The 21,407-nt window shown below is 42.6% G+C and overlaps 1 protein-coding gene across 26 annotated transcripts in view; it reads left to right on the top strand.

Annotated features, from left to right (window-relative positions):
• NTRK3 (neurotrophic receptor tyrosine kinase 3) overlaps nt 1-19,468 on the top strand; it is a 397,061-nt gene extending 377,593 nt beyond the window's left edge. For 10 of the 26 annotated variants that reach the window (XM_078376016.1, XM_078376017.1, XM_054258251.2 and 7 more), the window contains 2 exons: nt 1,931-14,010; nt 14,143-19,468. In XM_078376016.1, coding sequence (XP_078232142.1) covers nt 1,931-2,116 — 186 coding nt within the window. In that variant the 3' untranslated portion in view covers nt 2,117-14,010; nt 14,143-19,468. The remainder of the gene's footprint in view (nt 1-1,930; nt 14,011-14,142) is intronic. The other 16 variants (XM_078376014.1, XM_078376015.1, XM_078376013.1 and 13 more) reach the window with 16 other exon arrangements.
• The last annotated feature ends 1,939 nt before the right edge of the window (nt 19,469-21,407 follow it).

Here is a 21,407-nt window from a genome sequence, read left to right as displayed (position 1 = left end):
AATTTCCAAAAGTAGTACAAAATATTTTCACAATCTTTTAAAACAATGAAAGTGTGTATACTAGAACCCATTTGTTATGGTGTTTTAAAAAGTTGTTACTGTTTTCCCAGGGGAGGAGAGGTTGGGAACACACACACACGCGCATGCACACGCACATGCGTGCACCTGAACACTGCTTCCATGTAGTTTGGTGGCCCCAGTATACAGAGGTTCTGGGCTGAGGTTGCTATGGGTCTTAATAGAAGACTTAGCCTCTATACTTGAGCTGGCTCATAGTAGCTAACGGGGTGTTTGCCGTTTCTTCTAAGACTGCCAGAGGAGGCATTGGCCTTAAAGGCAGGCTTTCTGCCCTCAGCCACTTTCCCCACTCCACCAACCATAGCAGTCACATACTGGCAGTCACTGATCATGGGTTCGTCCATGGAAATCAACAAACCTGGACAGTCCAACATTAGGAGAGATGCTCTCGGGTGCCTTGGATCTTGGCTTCAGCAGCTACTACTGTAGTTCGAACTGAATCCCTTTTCCTGGAGGTGAAGGTAATGGAAGGTGGAAATAGGGCTCCAATACGATGGGGCATATAAGCTGCTGGATACTTATCAGGCTGAGGGGCCGTCGCAAACTCCAGGGTGGATATAACCAGGCAGATGCTGGTGCAGTGATGGTTTGATGAGCCCTCCCGAAGTCACCGTGACATGAGACAACGCTGAAGACAAGGCACGGCTGAGCCAGCGTAGGGAGATGCAAAGGGGAAAAAGGCGGTGCTCTTGCCTAGTTAGATACAGAATAATGGGGGCAGAGAAGGGAAATCAAATTTGTTCAGCTGCTGAGCTAGAGATTATTCTGTATATTTTTATCATTATGCCCATCTTTAAAGGCAGAAATTGAAGTTCAGGGTCAGTGAGTTGACCAGTTATACAGTGGTAGAGTTAGGGAGAAGTTAAAACCAACCTGAAAACTAGACGATGAAACTTAGAAAATGCACGTGTTTGGTGTCAGCAAGGGAGTGTCTTTGAGGACTTGGGAATGAACTGCACATTTCACACGTGGTTCTCAAGTGGCCTGCTGGGGTCGGCCAGCCACACGTTGCTTGTTTTCTTCCTATTCCTTCTTATGGCCACTCTTTCAGTATGTTGGGCCATACAGTCCCCTTTCTTGGCCTTATTTTATCCTTACAACACTCCTAGGAGGGGTTTAAGGCAGACATTTGATTCCATCTTACAGATGGGCATGTTGAGATCCTGAGGTTAATGGACTTGACCTGGACACCCAGAAGGCAGTGGTGAATCAACAGGTAGTCCTAGTGTTAAGGACTTCAAGAGAAACTGGAAACATGATTTAGTGTAAACAGCAGGGAAGGATGGACCTTGCTGCAAAAGGGTCCTATGTCATGACTCAGAGGCAAGTATGGTGACGTGCCCAGAATCTGCAACTGGGAGCTTGTCAGGAATGAGAGGTAAGAGGAGATAGGCATGCAGGGGCCGGAGGCTGCTGAGCTCCTTGAAGGGGGTTTCAAAGTGAGGCAGGCTCACGAGAGAGGGAGGGACGGGTCAGAAGCCCATCTTCACTATCAAGTGAAAAATGAATGCAGCTCCGTCATCCAGATGAGATTCAGGACTAGAGAAGAAGAGTGAGGTAAAAGAGGAGAGAGTGTGGGGAGTCATTGGTCAATGGGGCCTGTCCCAAGATGTGGAGGACAAAGGGCAGCAGAGGGCTCCATCTGCCAGCGGTGCTCGCTGCCCCACATGCTGGACGCGCTGGACAGACCAGTAAACCCATGCCGTCTGCAGCCCAGCCATTAGCGTGTGCTTGTGAGAGCCTGGGCTCTGTGTTAAAACTGATCAGGGAACTTGTTGCTTTTTGCCGAGTCTGAGCCACAGGGCCAAGGCTGGGCTTTGGGTGTAACTTCCTTGTTCTCCTCATCTTTCAGGTCATTGAGTGCATTACCCAAGGTCGTGTTTTGGAGCGGCCCCGAGTCTGCCCCAAAGAGGTGTACGACGTCATGCTGGGGTGCTGGCAGAGGGAACCACAGCAGCGGCTGAACATCAAGGAGATCTACAAAATCCTCCATGCTTTGGGGAAGGCCACCCCCATCTACCTGGACATTCTCGGCTAGTGTGGATGGTGGTCATGAATTCATACTCTGTTGCCTCCTCTCTCCCCGCCTCACTTCTCCCTTCCACCTCACGACTCCTTCCATCTTTGACTGAAGCAAACATCTTCATATAAACTCAAGTGCCTGCTACACATACAACACTGAAAAAAGGAAAAAAAAAAAGAAAAAACCCTGTAAGGCAGTTTGGCATATATATATATACATATATATATATATTTATATATCTAACTATCTATCAATCTATATCTACAGAGAGATGCCTTCTCTAGTACATGGAGAAGCTGCTGATACACAAAACCACAAGACTTTAACAACACAGAAACTCTAAAATATTAATAATACAAAAGAAAATTCCCTTCGACTTAAGCTGTGGCCCATGCCTCTAATGCTACAGCTTTTTGGCACAGAAGACCTGGACCATTCAGAGAGACAATCTTTGGGATGGGAGCTTTGGGATGGGAGGAGCTAAGGTGGTGCTCATGGCTACTGTGTGTGCCTGATACCCCAGAAGCTCATCACAGGCGCATGGGGGTATCACATGGCTGCACTCAGCGAAGAAGTGATGCTGGAGCAGGGCCCTTGCCTCCACTTCTTCCCCATTTCCTCCACTTCAGGACAGTGTTCTAACTTGTCCATTCTAAAGAGTATAATCTTGATGCTTTTAGGACTCGATGATGGCACCTACGGGTAAATGCAGAACAGACAACCCCACAACACAAAACCACCACAAGAGCTGACTACATCTGTCCTGGGTGTAAGCTTCTTGCTGGAGTTGCAAAGGAAGTGTCTTTCTATTCTCAGACCTTAAAGAACTGGACTTTCTGGACTAAATGAACCATAGAAGAAAAAATAGCTGAAACCTGAACCCTGCCAAGACACTGCCACCTGTCTTTTCCATCATTGCAAAGACTCCTTGGCCTCACCTCCCATTTTCAGGCCTCCGGGAAGCTTGGGGGGTTAGGAAACCAGGTCTCCCACGTTATCTTTGAATGTATACACAGAAAGTTTTAGGGTTGCATTAGCAAGAGGTTTGGTTGCTTGTAGGTCATTATAAAGAATGGCCGCTGGTCCTCAGTTTCTTATCCTGCATCCTTAGATCCTAGACCCCACTTCCTGGGTAAACCCCACTGCCAGGGAAGGAAGGCAGGTCTAGTGAGAGGCTGGAGCAGTAAGTGTTTCAGGGAACCAAGCAGTGGAGTGGGTGAGAGCCAGCAGAGGAGAATCTACTTGGCACCTGCGCTGGGCTCCTTGGCATTCTATTCACGTTTCCAGCCCCTGGGAGGATTGATGCATCTGCCTTTGAGCTGTTGTGAAAACGCAGGGGCTGAGAAATCACTTTTGTGGGCTGGGGTAGGGGGAAGAGCTGAGGCTTCTCTGGGAGATGTCCAATGAGCAGCCAGTGCTGCAGGCGTGGCATCTTAATGAGGACTGAGGCCTGACTCGAGAGAGGGAAGGAAACATCTGGGCTGGAGCCAGCTCCCTCTGCCCCAGCACCAGGGAATCACTGCCTTCCTGGCTGCTGCCACAGACCACAGTGGGGCTAACCTCTGGGCCTCCCTGTCACATGACACATAGAAGCCAACAGCCTGGCCCCACAGAGCTCTTCTGCTGGGGAGAAGAGGATGTGCTCCTCCCAAGCCATCAGGCCCCACCACCTCATCCCAAGCACAGAGCTACCTAATGGACTGACCTTTGCCAAACTGGAGCTCACCCTGGAAGCCTCTGGACTATCCATTTCCCTGCCAGCTGAAAAGACAGCCAGCAGTCTGGACGTCCTGGTTAGCTGAAGGCAGCTGAAACGTGTGCCTCCCTGTGTGGGGTTTATGACTGAATTATGTGTTTGTGGTTTTGCTTCTTTTTGTAGACCCACAAATATTTTTATTTGAATAGTAAAGAGCTGTGCTCAGATTGTAGCTATGGTTGGGATTTGGGATCAAGAAGGCTGGTTAGCTGGACTGGGAGGGGAAGGAGGTGAGTTGGGATTTGGGTGTGAGTTTTCTCACTCTGCTATGTCCCCAGCCCCCGAGGACTTTGGAGGAAAGCTGTTTGGATTGACCACCTCAAAAGAACCCTTTGCTGTCTTATGACACTTACCCTCTTATCTTTCCACCTAGAGGACCGCTATGCTGGGGCTGTGAGTGCTGGTGAAGTGGCACAGTCTGGCTTTGATCTGGGTAACTAAGAACAGCTGTTCTGGGAGGGCATGGTCTGGAGGGGCCTCAGGGAAAAGTGTCTTCTGGTTAGAAGTGAGGTGCCAATGCTCCTGTTGCTTCCCTTCTCCCATATCCTCCCCTGAGCAGACACTGTGTGGCTTCTGTCTTCTTGGCTGTGTGTTTCAAACATGATAGTCACTGATGGGTTGGGAAGAACCGGGAGAAGAACTGGGTTGGAGACGGGTGAAAACTGGGAATAAGGTCCATGCTGTGGTTTTATCTCCAGGCGCCGCGTCATGATGGCCTCATGAAAGAAGGTGATTCCTTTGGGAACAAAAAGCAATGAAGGAGACTATGGCTGTCAGATTGCTGGTACCTCAGGCCCACAGGCTTTCACGTTGATCTTGGGGTCATGTCCTTGCCATGTCAGTTGTAAGCAGCTGGCTGTGGAACAGTGTGAGAGAGGGTGGCAGAGCAGGGCAGGATAGAGAGGGGGACCTGCCTTCCTACAGCCCTGACTGTCCTCTCTATACAGAGTCTACTTTGATTTATTAACTTTGACAGATTAAAAAAAGTAGCTTTTTTTTTTGAGAGTAAAAAAGGCAGAAAATAGGGCCATGGAATTTGCAGGGGTACACTATGGTCCTGGGAGTGTGGCGTGTATTGGGACACATCTGTCCCTCCTATACTGGGACAAGACTGATAAGGCTCAGTCCACTATGTCTTAGTTTCCCCATCTGCAGAATAAGGGGTACACCTGCTAATCTCTGGCTCCTTCAAGCTCTGAATTCTTAGATTCTAACAATGTAGCATCACTGTTACACTTTTCTCAGCACCACTCTGGATTGCCAGGACAGCCTTACATAGGTGGGAGGCAGTCACTGGTGCGGGCTCACTGGGCCTGGGCCAGGCTGAGTTTCAATAAGACACTCCTCTCCTTCTTTGCTCCTTGCCTCAACATTTCCCAGTCTGAAATGTCTGAGACGCCTGTAAGCCAGGAGGGCAGTGTTTGCTTGGCTTCCCATCCTGGCATTCCTACATAGCAGAAAAACACTGTTATGGTCTATTTATTTATTTATTTATTAGGAGCCTAATGTGATTAAATGTGTCATGAAATGACATCTGATTGGCCAGTATGGCCACTCCAGTTCACTTCACCCTCATCTTCCCATACCAAAGTCCACGTTTTAGAAGACCGTGTCACGTTGCTTCCGAGAGCTTAGCTTTGAAGTGAGCTCTTTCGTGTCTTTTGGCAAATGCTCCCAGGGCACCCAGGCTGGTCTCTCTGCCGTGCTGACCTCACCGGATCCTCCCCTGCACTGACTGAGCGTAACCTGCTTTTGGATGTCTACCCTGGCTGTTGTGGTCAAGGGACCTCCCAGTTCTTCTTTGCTTTGGATGGGAACCTAATGCTGCCCTGAACTCTGAGGGGACCTTGGGCATCGCTAAGCCTCCTCTAGTGAACAAACAAGAAAAAGGAGGTGGTGCTTCCTCCACTCAGCAGATCATGCACAAATTATCCCCAGACAGAGGCTTCCCACTTGAGGCAAAGCGTCTTCAGTCCTTCTGGGTTCAGGTTAAACATTAACGTCCTTCTCTAGTGATGCTTACTTTGCGGAATACACTAGTGCAAGTCATTTTGGTGCTAAACACTACAGAAACCAACACCAACAGGAGAGCTGTCAGCCAGTTTCTGTGGCTGCACAAGGCTCAGCTCAGAAGTAGAAGTGAGTCAGCCGTGCCGGTAGAGCACAGGATGCATTGGAAGTTAAGTAGAAATGTGGCAGGGTGAAAAGACCAGCAAAATTTCTGATTTTGTTATTATTGGTTACCATGTGGCCTTGATCAAATCAGCTAATTTCTCATCTGAGACATTTAAGAGGTTTTTACAGATATTTTTAGAGTCCTTTTCATTTTTTTAAAAGCTATGTTCTGGTCCCACCTGTTTTTTTTCCCTTTTTTCTTTTTTTTTTTTTTTCAAATGCTTGCTTGTTAAAAATAAGAGATAAATGATAAGGGAGGAGACCAAGAAAAGTTACCAATGGCAATGGCAAGAGATTGAATTTAGAAGGTAAGGCAAGAAGGCCTGGTGACTGGTAGATTTGAGGATTATTGTGCAGGGAACCAGGCGGACAAGCCTGAGACTTCACTTTTATGCTCTTCAAAGGTGGCCTAGCCCCTAGCCTGCATTTCACCAGGCTGTTCTCTTCAGCTAGTCAACCTTCCCTGTTCAAAACTTGGAAAATTCCAAGTTTACACATCATTATTAAGTCATCGATACGGGCTTGGGAAAATGTTTTGGTGTTGCTTCCATGCTCACACTTGGCATAAACTATTTTAACATATGGAGACAGGCCTGCCCATCTCTCATGCAGGCTTCTGGCAATCTGAACTCTGGGTCAAAACTGACAAGATTTTTATCTTTGGTAAGAGGATGGGATGTTAGAAAGAGGGCAGCATCTTAAGTTGCAGACTATTCGCCAAAGTCCTTTCTATTCAGGAATGACTAATGGCTTGCTTTGTTCCGCTTTTCCAAACCAAACAGCAGTGCTATTACCTTGACTCCAAAGTACAGTGATTGCAATGGACGGTCTTGAGATTAAGGTTCTTTTCAGCGCTTTGCTCAGAATCTGGAGCAAAGAAATGTCCAGGGATTTGTGTTGAATGGACCTACTTGCCAGCAGTCCACAGAGCTGTTCTCAAAGGCCCCCGAGATGTCTGTTGTCTCCTTTGGTAGGGAACCAACTTGCTAGAAGACCAAAGGGCATTTGCCTTAGAGAGAAAAAAAATGGCACCTTTAGTTCAGGACATGGGTGCTGAAGTCACTGTGGTTTTGGTTTCTGAAGGTCCACTTTCTTTTTTCATACCAAATACATTGTTTTGGCCAATATTTAACAGGTTTTTAAAGAAAAATTCCAAGTTTATGCATCATTATTAAGACATTGATATGGGCTTGGGAAAATATTTTGGTGTTGGTTAATAATACTGGGAGTGTCTTGCTAAAGAAAGTATTCATATATGTACGTTTTGTGGTTATTTCTATATGTTTGATTGGAATGGCTTAAAAGAAGGCCTCTTTGAAGTCAGCAAAGTGATTTCAATTTGGGATATTCTTTGACCCTTACCATTCTTGCGGATAAGAAATCCGGAGATGAGCTGGCCTCAGAAACATTCAGGAAGATTCCGAGGGAAATCTGTCGTCTTGTAAAGTTTGATCATTTGGTGCTCTCTGAATTAAATTATGCTGACTAACATTCTGAGCATATGAAAATCATTCTTCCTGGTTGCCTGATAGATGACCACACAGGAACCATTTCAATCACGTCTTATTTGGGGGTTGGTATTGAAGTCACCAGCACTGCAGGGGAAACCACCCTGCTAAGAGGGATGAGACAGAGAGTGTGAGGTTCACATTCAGTTGCTCTTTCTGAAAGGCACTGCTGACCGTAGTAGGTAGGGTGAATATTTGTGTCACTGCATTGGATGTTAGAACTTTGGCTCTGAGCATAGACTGCTTTACCCTAATGAGCTGAATCTCGGCTTCTGATAGAGGCTCTTCCTGGTGCATTCTCCTCAAGCATAATTTCCTTATTTGCCTATAAAAATATCTACAGTTTGCAACAAGAAATGTTTGTGGCCTATGTCTCAGTGTACTCGAATAGATGCTCTTCTGTGAGACTTGTGGAGATGAGGTTGGGAGGAGGTGGTCCCTTCAAAGTATTTGGAATTCTTGATCAAAGAAATAAAACTCAGATTCCCTTTCTTCTAGTTTACTTCTAAGTTCGAAATTTAAAGCAAGACCTGGTTTGACATTTGCAGTAGGAGATAATGTCTTGAAATGGTGAGGTAGGCTATCTTTATTTCATCATAGGGAGGAAGGGCAGTAAGTTGTATTAATTTTTCCTAATCACCCAGGCAAATATTGCTTTTTGTGTAGTGTCATGACTGACATTTATAGCTTGCAGGAAATACTTCCAGCTGACAGAGCTAGAAGTTTCTAATAGATGTTTCAAGATAACAGAAGTGAGGAAGGGCCTGTTGAACATCTACTTCTGAGAATGACTGAGGCACTTAGGTCTTGCTTTTCAGTTTATTATCTTATGAAAGGAGTTGGTTTCTTCTCATTTTAGGCAATGAGAAATTTAGACATCTTTGCTGAAAAGCCGAAGGTAGATTGAGAGCTCAAATATTCACTGTTTACTCTGACATTCTTTTATTTTATTTACAAGACTTTTTTATATGTTTAATTTTTTTATTTCCATAGGTTATTGTGGAACAGGTGGTGTTAGATTACACGAGTACATTCTTTCCTGGTGATTTGTGACATTTTGGTGCACCCATCACTCAAGCCGTGTACACTGCACTGCATTTGAAGTCTTTTATCCCTCACTCCCTTCCCATCCTTTCCCCCGAGTCCCCAAAGTCCATCATGCCATTCTTATGCCTTTGCATCCTTATAGTTTAGCTCCCACATATCAGTGAAAACATATGATATTTGGCTTTCCATTTCTGAATTACTTCACTTAGAATTATAGTCTCCAATCTCATCCAGGTCACTGAGGATGCCATTAATTCATTCCTTTTTATGGCTGAGTAGTATTGCATCATATATATATATATATATATATACACATATATATATATACGTATATATATGTATATATATATATACGTATATATATATGTGTGTATATATATATACGTATATATATACATATATATATATATCTTTAATAATACATACGTATGTATATACCACAGTTTCTTTATCTGCTCATTGATTGATGAGCATTTGGGTTGATTCCACTTTTTGCAATTACAAATTGTGCTGCTATAAACATAAGTGTGCAAGAATCTTTTATGTACAATGACTTCTTTTCTTCTGGGTAGATACCCAGGAATGCGACTGCTGGATCACTGACATTCTTTTAGATGTGACTTCCCTAAAACCCAACAAGAAATGTAAACACTGAAGTCCAAGTCTGATAATTATTCTTTCATTTAAGAAGAGCACATGGGAGTTTTACATAGTATTTTTAAAAACTAATTTTGTAGTATGTTAACTGGTAGGACACATTCAATTTTTTTTCCTCACTGGGGATCTGTCCATGTTTCATCTTGATTTAATAGCTACCTGGCATATAACTGATGCCTCTGAGCCTACCTCTGAAGTAAATAAATAAACCTGGTCCAAGTGATTTGATTTCTGCCATTGTAGTGGAGAAATCAATCTCAGTGAAGAAGACTTTTTTTTTTTCATTTTTCTTCTTTTTTTCTTTTTCCTTTGGCTCCTATCCTCCTGCTTCCATGGGACTGAGAATCCAGCTTCTCAAACGCCATGGAAGTCTTAATACAAGGTGAATCCCAGGACCACAAACAGTTTGGACTTCAGTGAGAAAATTGGCACTGAATGATTCGGCACACAAAGCAGAAGACTTTCATTTCCTGTAGGCAGGATGGAATTGACTGTTACATTAAGACTTCTGAAGAAGCCCTGCCCTGGAGTAATTTCAGTGCTGTCAGATGCTGTTGACATCTAGATTAACCTCTGTGCAGTGAATCTCGCCGCAAAGCTCATTGACATGCATGTAATGTGTCTCTACAGATCCCATCTGGAACCCTTGGTGGCCCACCCTCAGCAACCCTCCTCTTCCTCCCTGACCCTGTTTTCTCTGTCCATAAACTTTTAGCCTCCAGGAGCAGAGGAGCCATGGCTGGGATCTGACCTTAGGACAGGGAGTTTTGGCTTCTCTCTGACCATGGTGCTGAGCCAGGCTTTCTGCTCAGAGTGACAGTGATCATCATCATACTGGGTTTCCCCTGAGGGAACTGCAAATTAAGGCATGAAAACCACTGTGCTGATAACAGTTTTACAGCATATCTCAATGCTGCACAAAGTGAAATGTTTTAAAAGGAATGAATGTGTCCTAAGTCATTGAGCCCTGTTCTGGGCTCTGCAATCCTCCAGGGATTCAAGGTCCAGCTGAAACAAGGTCATGACTGCATCTAGGTGGGACAGGTGCATTCTGACAGACAAGGTGTTTGTCTTTTGTGTGGGTATTTCCTATGGTCTTTACAAGAGAGGTAGCCGCAGCTCCTGTTTCTTCTAGTTGGGACGGAAGATGTAGCTATCTTCAAGCACTGGTTGGTCAGCTCTTTCTTTAAGGGATGGCTGGCTCCAGAATGAGCCAAACTAACTCTACAATTTCACATTGTGGCACAACAACCACATAGAACCTCAAGGCTGAAATTGCAACTTCTCTGCAAAATAGGGCCATTGATTTCATCAAAAATTTTGAGGAAAGGCCTTTAGCTTAGATTCCGCCACCTTCAGACTCCACAGAGTTGGTCAGCACGATAGCACACATCTTTGGAAACTTACCTCAGGGTTTTAGAATACTTGACCCTGGCCAGGCACGGTGGCTCAAGCCTGTAATCCCAGCACTTTGGGAGGCCGAGGCGGGTGGATCACGAGATCAGGAGATCGAGACCATCTTGGTCAACATGGTGAAACCCTGTCTCTACTAAAAATACAAAAAATTAGCTGGGCATGGTGGCGCATGCCTGTAATCCCAGCTACTCGGGAGGCTGAGACAGGAGAATTGCCTGAACCCAGGAGGTGGAGGTTGCGGTGAGCCGAGATCGCGCCATTGTACTCCAGCCTGGGTAACAAGAGTGAAACTCTGTCTCAAAAAAAAAAAGAATACTTGACCCTAATGTCTAGATAACAATTTTCTCTGAGATTTTACTAATTCTAATTCCCTCTTAAATTGTTTTTCCTACTTGCCACTTGTCTTTAATTTAAATAATAAGAATATCCTTGCACATTCTTAGGTATTTCTTTAGGAGAATTGGAAGTTTCCAGCCAAGGAGATTGTGTTTGTGGATTGGGAAGAGAGCTTTCTGGGCTGAACAAGGTATAAATCCTGCAGAGGCAATCTTGATGACTTTTTTTAAAAGCAATTATCAGCATTGTGTTTTATTCTCAGTGCTCATGTTCATAATGCAAGCTATATTCACCTTTTTTATTATTTATATTATGATTCTTATTCATGTGTACATGTATGCACGCACACACGCAAAAGCCTCCACAGTCCTACTGGTATACACGTTCATGTGCCCCATTTGTGTCACTTCCATTAATCTCTGGGTGCATGCATTTGCAATGCTCCTCTTTCCTGTTATTATCGATACATACTCACATACCCTTTGACTTTCTGCACTTTGGATGCCATGAGATTAGGGCTTTTTCAAGGGAGATTAAATCTTGAGTTTCTTTAAATCTTCATACTTAAAGGCAGGATTGGTTTTCATGGAGAAACAAAAACTAAACCGAGCCTTGATTCAGATTTTATTTAATTAACTTTCTGTGGAATTTGTTCTTGAGTAATAAATACTAAGTGCAAATGTAATGGACAAGGGGTTCGAGCAGATTATTGAACCTATCTTGTAGCTGAAACAAGTGGTTAGATATGAAGCTCAGACACTCAAATTGAAGTAGAACATGAAGCAAAACAGTTAGCATGGGGCAAGAGAAGAACACTGGACTAGGAGCGAGACTGCTAGATTGTCACTTGAGTGTCCTTTGCTTAATATGGGCAGCTGACAGTTGCAGGCCTGTGACCCTCTAATTCCAGTGATGGGACATGACAATCTGTCTCTCATCCATTGTTCAAGTTGGTTATCACTGAAGTATTATATATTAGCTCAAGGTCCTGCCCTGAACAAGTCTGCAAACATCCTCACTCTGAAGAGTCAGTCTCATTTTTGTTTTACGGCAGTTCATCCGTTGTGGCCCTCCTTTGGAAGCTGTCCACACTCTGAACACTTGCTCTCCAGCCCCTGTTCCCACCCCACACTTCAAGGCCAGGGAAAAGCCAGGGAAGGTCCTATTGGCTCATCTCCCTCTTTCCTGGCCTGCATATCAACCAAGCTTGGGATTTAGCCTACATTTTTAGAGAGGAAAACAAGTGTGTTCTCCCAGCCATCAGTATCTTTTCAGCTCCATGGACCAACTGATTAGCACCTCATTAGCGCCTCATCAGTTGCTTTTGCACAAGAGACTCTGGGACAACAAGCCTATTACGCCTCAGTCTGTCTTTTTGAAGTCAAACCATCCTTCTGGCTTGGTTAGGAAAGGCGAGCCTTTCTACAAACAGGTTTTCTTTTAATTTCCTCTGTTGTTTTCTGGCTGTTAACTATATGGATAAATGGTAAAACATAATTTTCATTTTTTAGGCCCCATGAGTGTGGGTATGCTGCATTTCTGTGGATGAGGAGTTCCACATGTCAGCAAAGCATTTATTTATCTAGTGAAGTGGCCATAATATTGACACACAGATTTGCAGCAACACCCAAATCTTGAGGGAAGAAAGAGCCCTTTTCAAGCAAATGAAATCTTTTTCTGTGATGGCACCAGAAAGATTTATACCTTAAGAACAGAAATGAGCCTGACAATATGCTTCCTTTCTAGAAACAAAGAGGTAGAAGAAATTGCTGAAGAAGCTGGATGACCAAACCCTCTATTCCCCAAATCACTATGTATCAATAGATACTTCAACTCTGTCCCTTAAATGGCTCTGGAAAACACAAGTAACCATATTTGTTATTAAAAACAAATTCATAATGTCTAACCCAATCCCTTATTTTAATATATATACAAATTAAAATAATCCCATATGTATGATTATTATATGGGATATATTTACATATATATGTATATGTTTGTGTATATATATATTTACATATATGTAAAAATATATATTTTTTAATGCTGAGGATAGTTCCACATTGTTTTGTTTCTTGGTTCCTTCTAATATATTCAATGAGATCCATAATTTTTTCACTTTTATTTCTTTAGGAAAGAGTTGGGGTCTATTTTGAATGCTTTCTAGGATAAAACGGCAAAACAGATCGAAAGTGTGGTGGAGGGAGAATAATGGGAACAGGAGGCAAAGAACTTGCACGCTCCTATTTCCTGCTGAGAGATCTTAGAAAAACATTGTCTTCCCTTTGCATCAGTTTCTTAATATACAAAACAGAACTACTGTCAACCCCCTGCGTGCCACAGAGGGTTATTTGTGCACCAAATGAGATCATAACTGTTGACATGCTCTGTGAGCTGTACAGGGCCAGACAAACAGATAGAGCCCACTCTCTGGGCAGTGCGTGTGACACAGTCTTGCTGGGCACTGGGCTGAGAGACTGAGAGCCACTTTTGAGACATGCCATGTTTTGAGGTGTATCTTCCTTACATTTTTGTTGGTGTCTGGTTTCTAGATGTTTTGCCTTTAGCCTTCTTCACTTTGAGAATCTAGTGATGGAGAATGCTTTAAAAAATACAAGCAGACGGGGGGGATGCTTTACTTAGTTAGTTTCGTCATTGGAAAGGGACAGTTAGAGTTTGTTTTCAGGCCTGGAACCCGGAACATTTTGTAGCAAAATGGCATCTCCTGCTGCATTTAGTTGCTTGCCAGCCACTCTTGCTTTCATAAAATTCTGTTAATTTCAACATAATGTTTTGTAAAATAAGACTCTATGAAGCTTCCTCTATAAATTTGGTGGTATAACTAATCTTTCAGGAAACATCTGAAGGGATAATGATTTTTAAGCGGTATCCCGTTCTTTCCAGGACCAGCGTTTGTACATGGGGAAATAAGATAGGTGGAGCAATGCTAGACCACTCCTTTAAAAGGCTTGAGTGCCAATAAATAGGTGTGAGTGGGATTCCCACTGAGAAATGTGTTTGAGTGAAAATGAAACCCTTGGCAATGAATCCTGAGGCCAGGATGTCAAATTCACAGTATTCTGTCATCACAAACACCTGGGATTTTTTTCTAGAAAGGAAGCATATTGCCCCTGAAAAAATCCCAGGTGTTTGTGATGACAGCCACTGTTATAAGCACTCTGTGGTTGTGACTACATGGCAAGTAAAATTTTCTCAAATGTTATTTTTCGTAGATCTCCAAGTGACAATCGTGTGCATTGTATCTGACAAAATTCTGTGAATGATTTTCTAGAAGTATTTTGATCACTCCAGAAAGAATCAGCATAAAGCTGCATACCTAAAATCCTAAGAAATTCATAAGTATTTTCCTCAAGTTCGGGCTGCCTCCACTTCTCTTTTCTCTCTTTACCTTTTAACTCATAGAGAGGCAGTCTTGATGACAAAAGGTTGGGCTCAATCTTTGTCTTATGTAGGAAAGCAACACCTCTGTTCTGACCACTGTCCAGTAGACAAAGTCATCCCAGCTTTCGAAATGAGAGTCCAAATTGGGTTACCACTGGGATTTTGAATTATGATGTGAAATTGGAGAAGGCAAGCTGGTTCAGGGTGAAGTTTCATAATTTATTCTGATAATCTGCAGGGGATGATCTTCTTCACAGGACCGTGAACGCCTGCCTTGAACAAGCTCATTTCACGACCTAACTTCCTAGAGACAAGACTGATTATTTAAGGATTTCAAAGGTATCATTTGGGGAATAACTCACCAGGTAGAGAAAGTTTGATTTAAAATGTTAACAGGCACAAAATCTAATATTTCAATGCTTTCTCACCCTGCCCCTTCTCTGAGGGTTTAGCCTTTCTTAGGGGCCATTAGGATATGTCCTTTCCCAGGCTATAAATGATTGATTGTACTTCATGTCCCAAAGTAAAGGCTCCTCCAAGTTCATTGGACGTGAAGGCAACCAAAATGACCCATGTTATTTTTCTCTCACTTCACAGCATTGAGGACCTTCTTGTTTATGTGTGTGGGCCATGGTGGGTTAGCTTAAGGGAACTGTCAAATTAAAATGAAAGGAAAGCAAGTTCAGACAAGAAAACTCTCACTCTGAATGTGAAAGAAAATAGCAGTGTTATTTTCTGTGGCAAAGATTCGTGTGCTGTTGGGGGAAGAAGATTCATGTTATTTCTCAGGTAGATTTTACCTTCTGAATTTGTGTGTGTGTGTGTGTGTGTGTGTGTGTGTGTTGGCTGGTCGTGGGGTTTGGAGCCAGATAAAATGTAGTTGTTTATGAGTTTATATTTTCTCTTTAGCATAATAAATGCCCTGCTTATCTGCTTATTTTCTCAGAATGTGACCATAAAATTAGGAATTGAGAGGAATTCAGAGGCCCATGTCACAGGTCATAGTAAAGTTTTACCCAAATATTTCCTTCAGAAACATTTAGTCATAGCAAGCCAAATCAATTCTTATCTGCAACTGATATCAGAAAAAGAAATCAGTAGGTGGGGGCTGTAGACCGTGATGCTGCATCTATTTACAATCTTTCTTTTCCAAGGTTTTAGGGTTCATGATTCACATAAGGAAATTTTGGGGGAGCTACCACATCAGTACTTTGGCATGCATAGACTCTGTTCCCTAGGAAAACTAGGGTTGCTTCTGGGCTGATTTTGTTTGAAATGGCACATGTACAAAAAGAGACTTTTGGAATATGTTTTAAGCCTTTCGCGTGAGGTCAGCCTCTGCTGAAAGAGTGTTTAGTTTGACAGGCATGGTTTCTTGCTTCTCCCATCCCAGGGTGTAAATTCTGCAGTGATGCCTGAGTATATGTTTTCAGCACCAGGGACAGCAAACAACCTCCTGAATTGAAGGGCCCTGCTATCCTGATTGACCTCCCAGACCCAGGAAGGGCAACTGTTTTGTTTTCCTTTATTCCCTGTCCACTGGGGCCTCAACTCAGAAGTCTTCATTCTTTAGGTGCTTACATCTTTAATTTATTACCAAGCCTAGCTTAGCTGTCTGTCACATTCTTGACCTCCTCACAAGTGGGTTTGGAGTAAGACTCCCAGGTCTGCTGGCTCAGAGAAGTAGAAAGACAGACTTCATTTGAAGCGCATGCTTTAGAATAGGCTACCCCTACAGAAGTCTTTATAACATACCATTGACTTGTAAACCCCTAAATGAAAGACTGCTTATACGCAATCACTTTCCTTTTAGAATTTCTGCACATTTCTCACAATGTACAAGTTGACGTTTGACTCGGTGTGCATCTGGAGACAATATTTCACAGCAGTGGAGCAGAAGCTATGAACTTTGGGGACGGAAAAGGGCCCAGTGATGCTGCTGTTACGCATTTTGGACACTCGGTGGGGGCACTGCTTTGATTCTCAGCATCCACCCTTCAACCCTGAGTGCTCTTCAACAGCTGTTTTTGCCTTAAACAATCACAGTAAGAATGCAAATGACTCCTTGTGGCAGTCTTCAGGCCTGACTGAAGGGTGCACTGAGAAAACAAGGGGAGCAGAAGCACATGTTGTCACATTGCTTTGTGATTGGCCAGTTTTCATATAGCACAATGACAGACAGAGGTCATCCTAGAGTCAGCACTGTCTGCTCTTAACTAATTGTCAGCATCTTCTCCACTCGTGTCAGGATGAATCCCTTGTTGGTAAGGCAAGTCAGTCACTGCAGATTTCATCTTAGGTACTTGCCTTGTGTCTCACAGATGTTAGAACAACTCGATTTCAACTGCCTCTGTGCCATCCAAGACTCTGAATTCCCTCCATATCTTCTCCCTTTCTTTCTTCTCCCTTTCAGTGTTGCTAACCATAACATCCATTATACGTAGCAATGTAAGACAATAAGAGGTTTCCTTTAGGAATAAATGAGGTGAAAATAGTAGGCCAGAGCCAGATCTTAGAGGAGCAATTTTAGTGAAACTATAATTTCTAACTTGGGAGTGGGTCTAAGATGTAGCTGTCCGTTCCTTCCATTCTTTGTCCTCCTGAGTGAATCCCATTCCAGTGCTCACACTTGCCCTGCCAGAAAGGCCATGGCACAAGATTCTCTAGATTATTTGTACAAAGACCAGAGGTGAGCAGCATCCAACACCTCTGTAAGAGTTCTTAAGAATAGAGGAGATTTGACTGATTTTTAAATCCTGGAATGTTCCTATGTTTAAAATGTTGAGAAATAATATGTACAGAAAGGACCTATGGTGATAGGAAAGCTTAATAATACAAATTATTTTCCCTTAGAACAGAGAGGAAGGCGCTGCAAAGTGACTGCTAATGAAGCAATGATCTGCTGGCTGGGGGAAATGTGGCCTGAGACTAGAGATGCAGAGCCGGCATCTCTAGAAGGAGAGATGATGTCAATAGAAGAAGCCCCCGGAGGGACCTGGTCAGACAATATAATTTTATAAAGGTTCTCAGTACTTTTTCTGAAAAAATTCCTAAAATGTTCAAGGGCGCTTCTAGCCCTCTGCCTCTTTAGAGGTGAGCTCAGTGCTATGTCTGGGTTCTTAAGGCAAATGCCCTACAAACACCAAAGTCTCATTTTTTCCACTCTCAGCCGGCACTGGCTAAGTGGGATATCTTTTTCCCTTCCCTGAGTGAAAGGGACTTGTTTTCAGGATAAGTGTCCTTTAAACATCCAGCTAAAACTGGAAGTAATTTTTTGCATGAATGGCTTTTTACAGCTAGGTCTAAAGCAGAACAAAACTTGTATTAAACTAAGTGCTACTTTACATATCTTATTTCAAGGGAAATGAAGGATTTATTGTCGTGTAAATGATGTACACTGATTTGTTTCCTACTGGACATTACATGTCCCTTTATCTTTAGGCTGATATTGTGCAGCAAACTTTCAATATCTGGAAAATCAGCTGGTACCTACTTCAGTGCATTACTAGGATATTACATTCCCTGAGAGGAATCTTCCCAGTGAAGTTTAGGTACTGTTGTAACTGATTTCCATCCCTGCTTCCTAAGCTTCTGTACTAAATATATGTAAAGTTACTATATCTTGTCTGACCCCATGTGCTCGTGTGTGTTTCCCAATGTTTATATAAATATGTTGGCGATCGGAAGGGTTAGCTGGATTACGGCAACTGCTGGACATGGTGCGTGTGGCATGTGGCACACCTGATACCTGTGCACACCCGTTCTGAGGCCAAGCTAATTTTACAGGTTTTGAAAACAAAAAACAGCAGCAGCAACAACAACAACAGTGTGGCTTGAACTGAGGAAAGTTTGACGATGGATACAGTATTGCCAAGTCATCATTTATGGGTGGAGACCTTGACCACAGCAGAGTTGAGGTGTGTTCAACTGGATCTTATGTCCTTTATTTTAATCCTGACTGATCATTCCTCATTTGTATTTTATGACTTAGAAATATTCCTATGTGATGCTTGCTTGTTTTTCTCCCAGGCCTCTGGAAAGTGCTGATCATGATTGCTTCCCATCATTGGATCCCAAAGTTAATAACTGAGCATGAGTGACTGAGGCTTTAGTAGAACTGTGTTTTACTAACTGTGTCTCCTCCTTGAGGTGCTGTTCCCTTTAGTCTTTTCCTTTATGACAGATGAATGCATTGGCTATGCTAATTTTATTTGCATCCTGGCAAGTTTTAGAGGATCAATCTAGTTAAAATGATGACTGCATTTGCCTTTGGAGAAGAGGTTTATTGTCTAAGTAAAACTCTATGTGAAGGTGTCCTTTATGCAAAAAAAAAAAAAAAAATCCAACTTGGTAAGATGGCCACAGGTTAGAGGGGTGTGTTCTCAGTTGATATTAAGGTATATGTTGAAAAGGCAAGTGCCCACCCTTTCTCTATTCTTCATGCCCCCCTTCCTTCCTCCCCAACCTCAAAAGAAAACAGAAAATTATTTTTTTAAACTGTATGAATAATTTATGTTTAATACAAAAGGCTGATTTAATGGTATCACCAAAGGTTTTCTCCCATTGTGCATGTCCTTCAGTCTCAGCCCCATACCCATCACCCCATTCTTCACCCTCATGCTTCCATCCCAAGGCAAACATGTGTCTTCATCGGAATCTATGGGTGTTGAAATTAAATGTGGGGGCGGAGATTTAAAACCATGACGCTAATACAAATCAACCGTTCTTCACTTTCAAATGGTTAATTGCTACAGGAAGGCAAACTCTTTCCTCGGTTTCTGTTTAAAAGCATTTTATACATATATATGTATATATGTGTGTGTATGTATGGACATATGTATGTATATGCACATGTACATGTATATATGTATATATCCATCTTCAATATAAATATATCATATGTGATAGTTGTAAATACTCCTTGGTCATATGTCTGTCTTTCTCATAGTACCACATCTTCAATGTTACGTTAACAACTCCATTTATTGATTGATGAAACTGTGTGTAGAACTGTATTCTCCTGACATAGTTTATGTAGGGTCTCTTCTCAAATAAAGTATAAAACAACAATGCCCTTGTTTTATTTGGATTCATTATGTGGTAGGAAAGCATGTTCAATTTAAAGATAGTTTGAAAGTTTGGGAAAGTCTGAATGTGTGCCAAGCTTGAACCTTGCTTTCCTGAGAGTAAAAGTGGATTGCACAATTTTTAAGGTGACCTATAAGTTAAACATTGGATGGGAAAGAGTGTTGTAAGGGGAACATACATGCGATTATGACTTGAGACCGGGTCCCAAGGAAAAGATTGAGTATCTCCAGCTCTGTGTCTCGGTGATATCCTGTTACTCCAGATACGTTGGCATTCAACTTCTCAGTTATAATCATTTGAGTAAGTTCTCAAAGTGGGATAAAATGTGTTCTCTTGAATATCCATTTACCCCAAAGATTTTATTATCCTTTAGCATAATTAATTTAAAACTCCTCCCTCTCTTCTCTTTTCATTCCACTTTCCCTCTCTTTGTCTACATATTTTCTTCTTTATGTCATATAATGTGTTTTCTCTAATAATATTTCACTGCTAATTTTCATGAACTTTTTTCAGAACTGTTGATGGGTTCTAGGAGAAAGTGTGAGAGACAGGAGGCACAGGTTGCAATCCCACGAACAAGAGTTCAATGGAGATGTAGAGAGGTTTAAACAGAGTTTTTTCATTATAGGCCTGTTGACATTTCAGACTAAATAATTCTTTCTTGTGGGGGGGCTTTTCTGTGCATTGAGTGATATTCATCAGCATTTTTATTAGTGCAGTCCTTCCTGCCTCCTCCACCCCACCCCACTACTCTGTGAAGACCAACAATGCCTCCAAACATTGCCAGATGCTTCCTGGTGGGTAAAATTGCTGTACTTGAGAAACACTGGCTTAAGCTTTTACATCTTGCCACACAGTATTAAAAGAAGAATCAAATTCAGAAAATATTAGAGGCCCCAGTCATGCTCCAGGCCTTTCTAAACCAGCAGCATGGCTGTCCCACGTGGTAAACTTGCTGCTTTTCTTTAAGCACATTTCTCTTCAAAGCCCATCACTGAGAATCAAGTCACAGTATTACATTTGGGGTTTAGACAGCGATAGAAATACCTTCTTCATCTCCATAGATCAAAAATGTTTTCACTCATTAAGTATTGGTTCATAACACTTAAAAATGTGTAATTTGTGTGTGATTAAATCCTTTGGATATGTGTGAGAAGAAGCCCAAACACTCTTTTTAAAGGTGATGTCCCTGTGAAAGATGCTGGTAGACCGAAGGGAGAGAAACCTTTGTTTTTCAATTGTTCCAACATTTTTCCACCCAGCCCACATGGTTACATACATTATAAACTCATAAGTAGACCTTTTGTAGGCCTGGGATATAGGTCTCCAATATATAAATTCCTTTTGTTGAGTAAATAGAACTTGCATTAAGTTGGTCAGCAAAAGTGAATTTTCTTTGTACAATTCTATAAACACAGTACACATTTAATGGACATTTGCTGCAATGCGCTGGATTTCTCATTCTCTAAGCCCCAGATTATTTATACAACATTCAAAGTGCTGTCATTATGCCACGTCTTCAGCTCACTCATGGAAGCACTCAGGATCTAAAATCCTGAACAACCTGACAGTATGTTCGTTATGAAGGAAATATCTCTTCTCCCCAGAACGTGGCTACCTTTGCATTAGTGGCTTCCTATGACAGCTAGCTATAGCAGAATTAGGCTGCTTGAAGGCAAAATAGGTGTTTCTCAAGGTGGGAGTTTGAAAGGCATCTGACATCTAGGCCTAAGGCTTGACCTTTTCATAGTGTACTCCAGGGATGGCTTGAGAACAAAGTGCTGTGAGAGACCTCTGGTCCACCCCACATAGCCTCAAACTCAGCCTTCTGCAGGAAGCCCTTCCTACAGAGGCCAAGGAGGCTGTGGAGGCCTGCAACTTCACCTTAGATTGTCCTTATGCCCTTGTGACTCATTATTTG

The sequence above is a fragment of the Callithrix jacchus genome, chromosome 6, assembly GCF_049354715.1.
Source record: "Callithrix jacchus isolate 240 chromosome 6, calJac240_pri, whole genome shotgun sequence".
NCBI lineage: Eukaryota > Metazoa > Chordata > Mammalia > Primates > Cebidae > Callithrix > Callithrix jacchus.
This window is presented reverse-complemented; position numbering and strand designations above follow the sequence as displayed.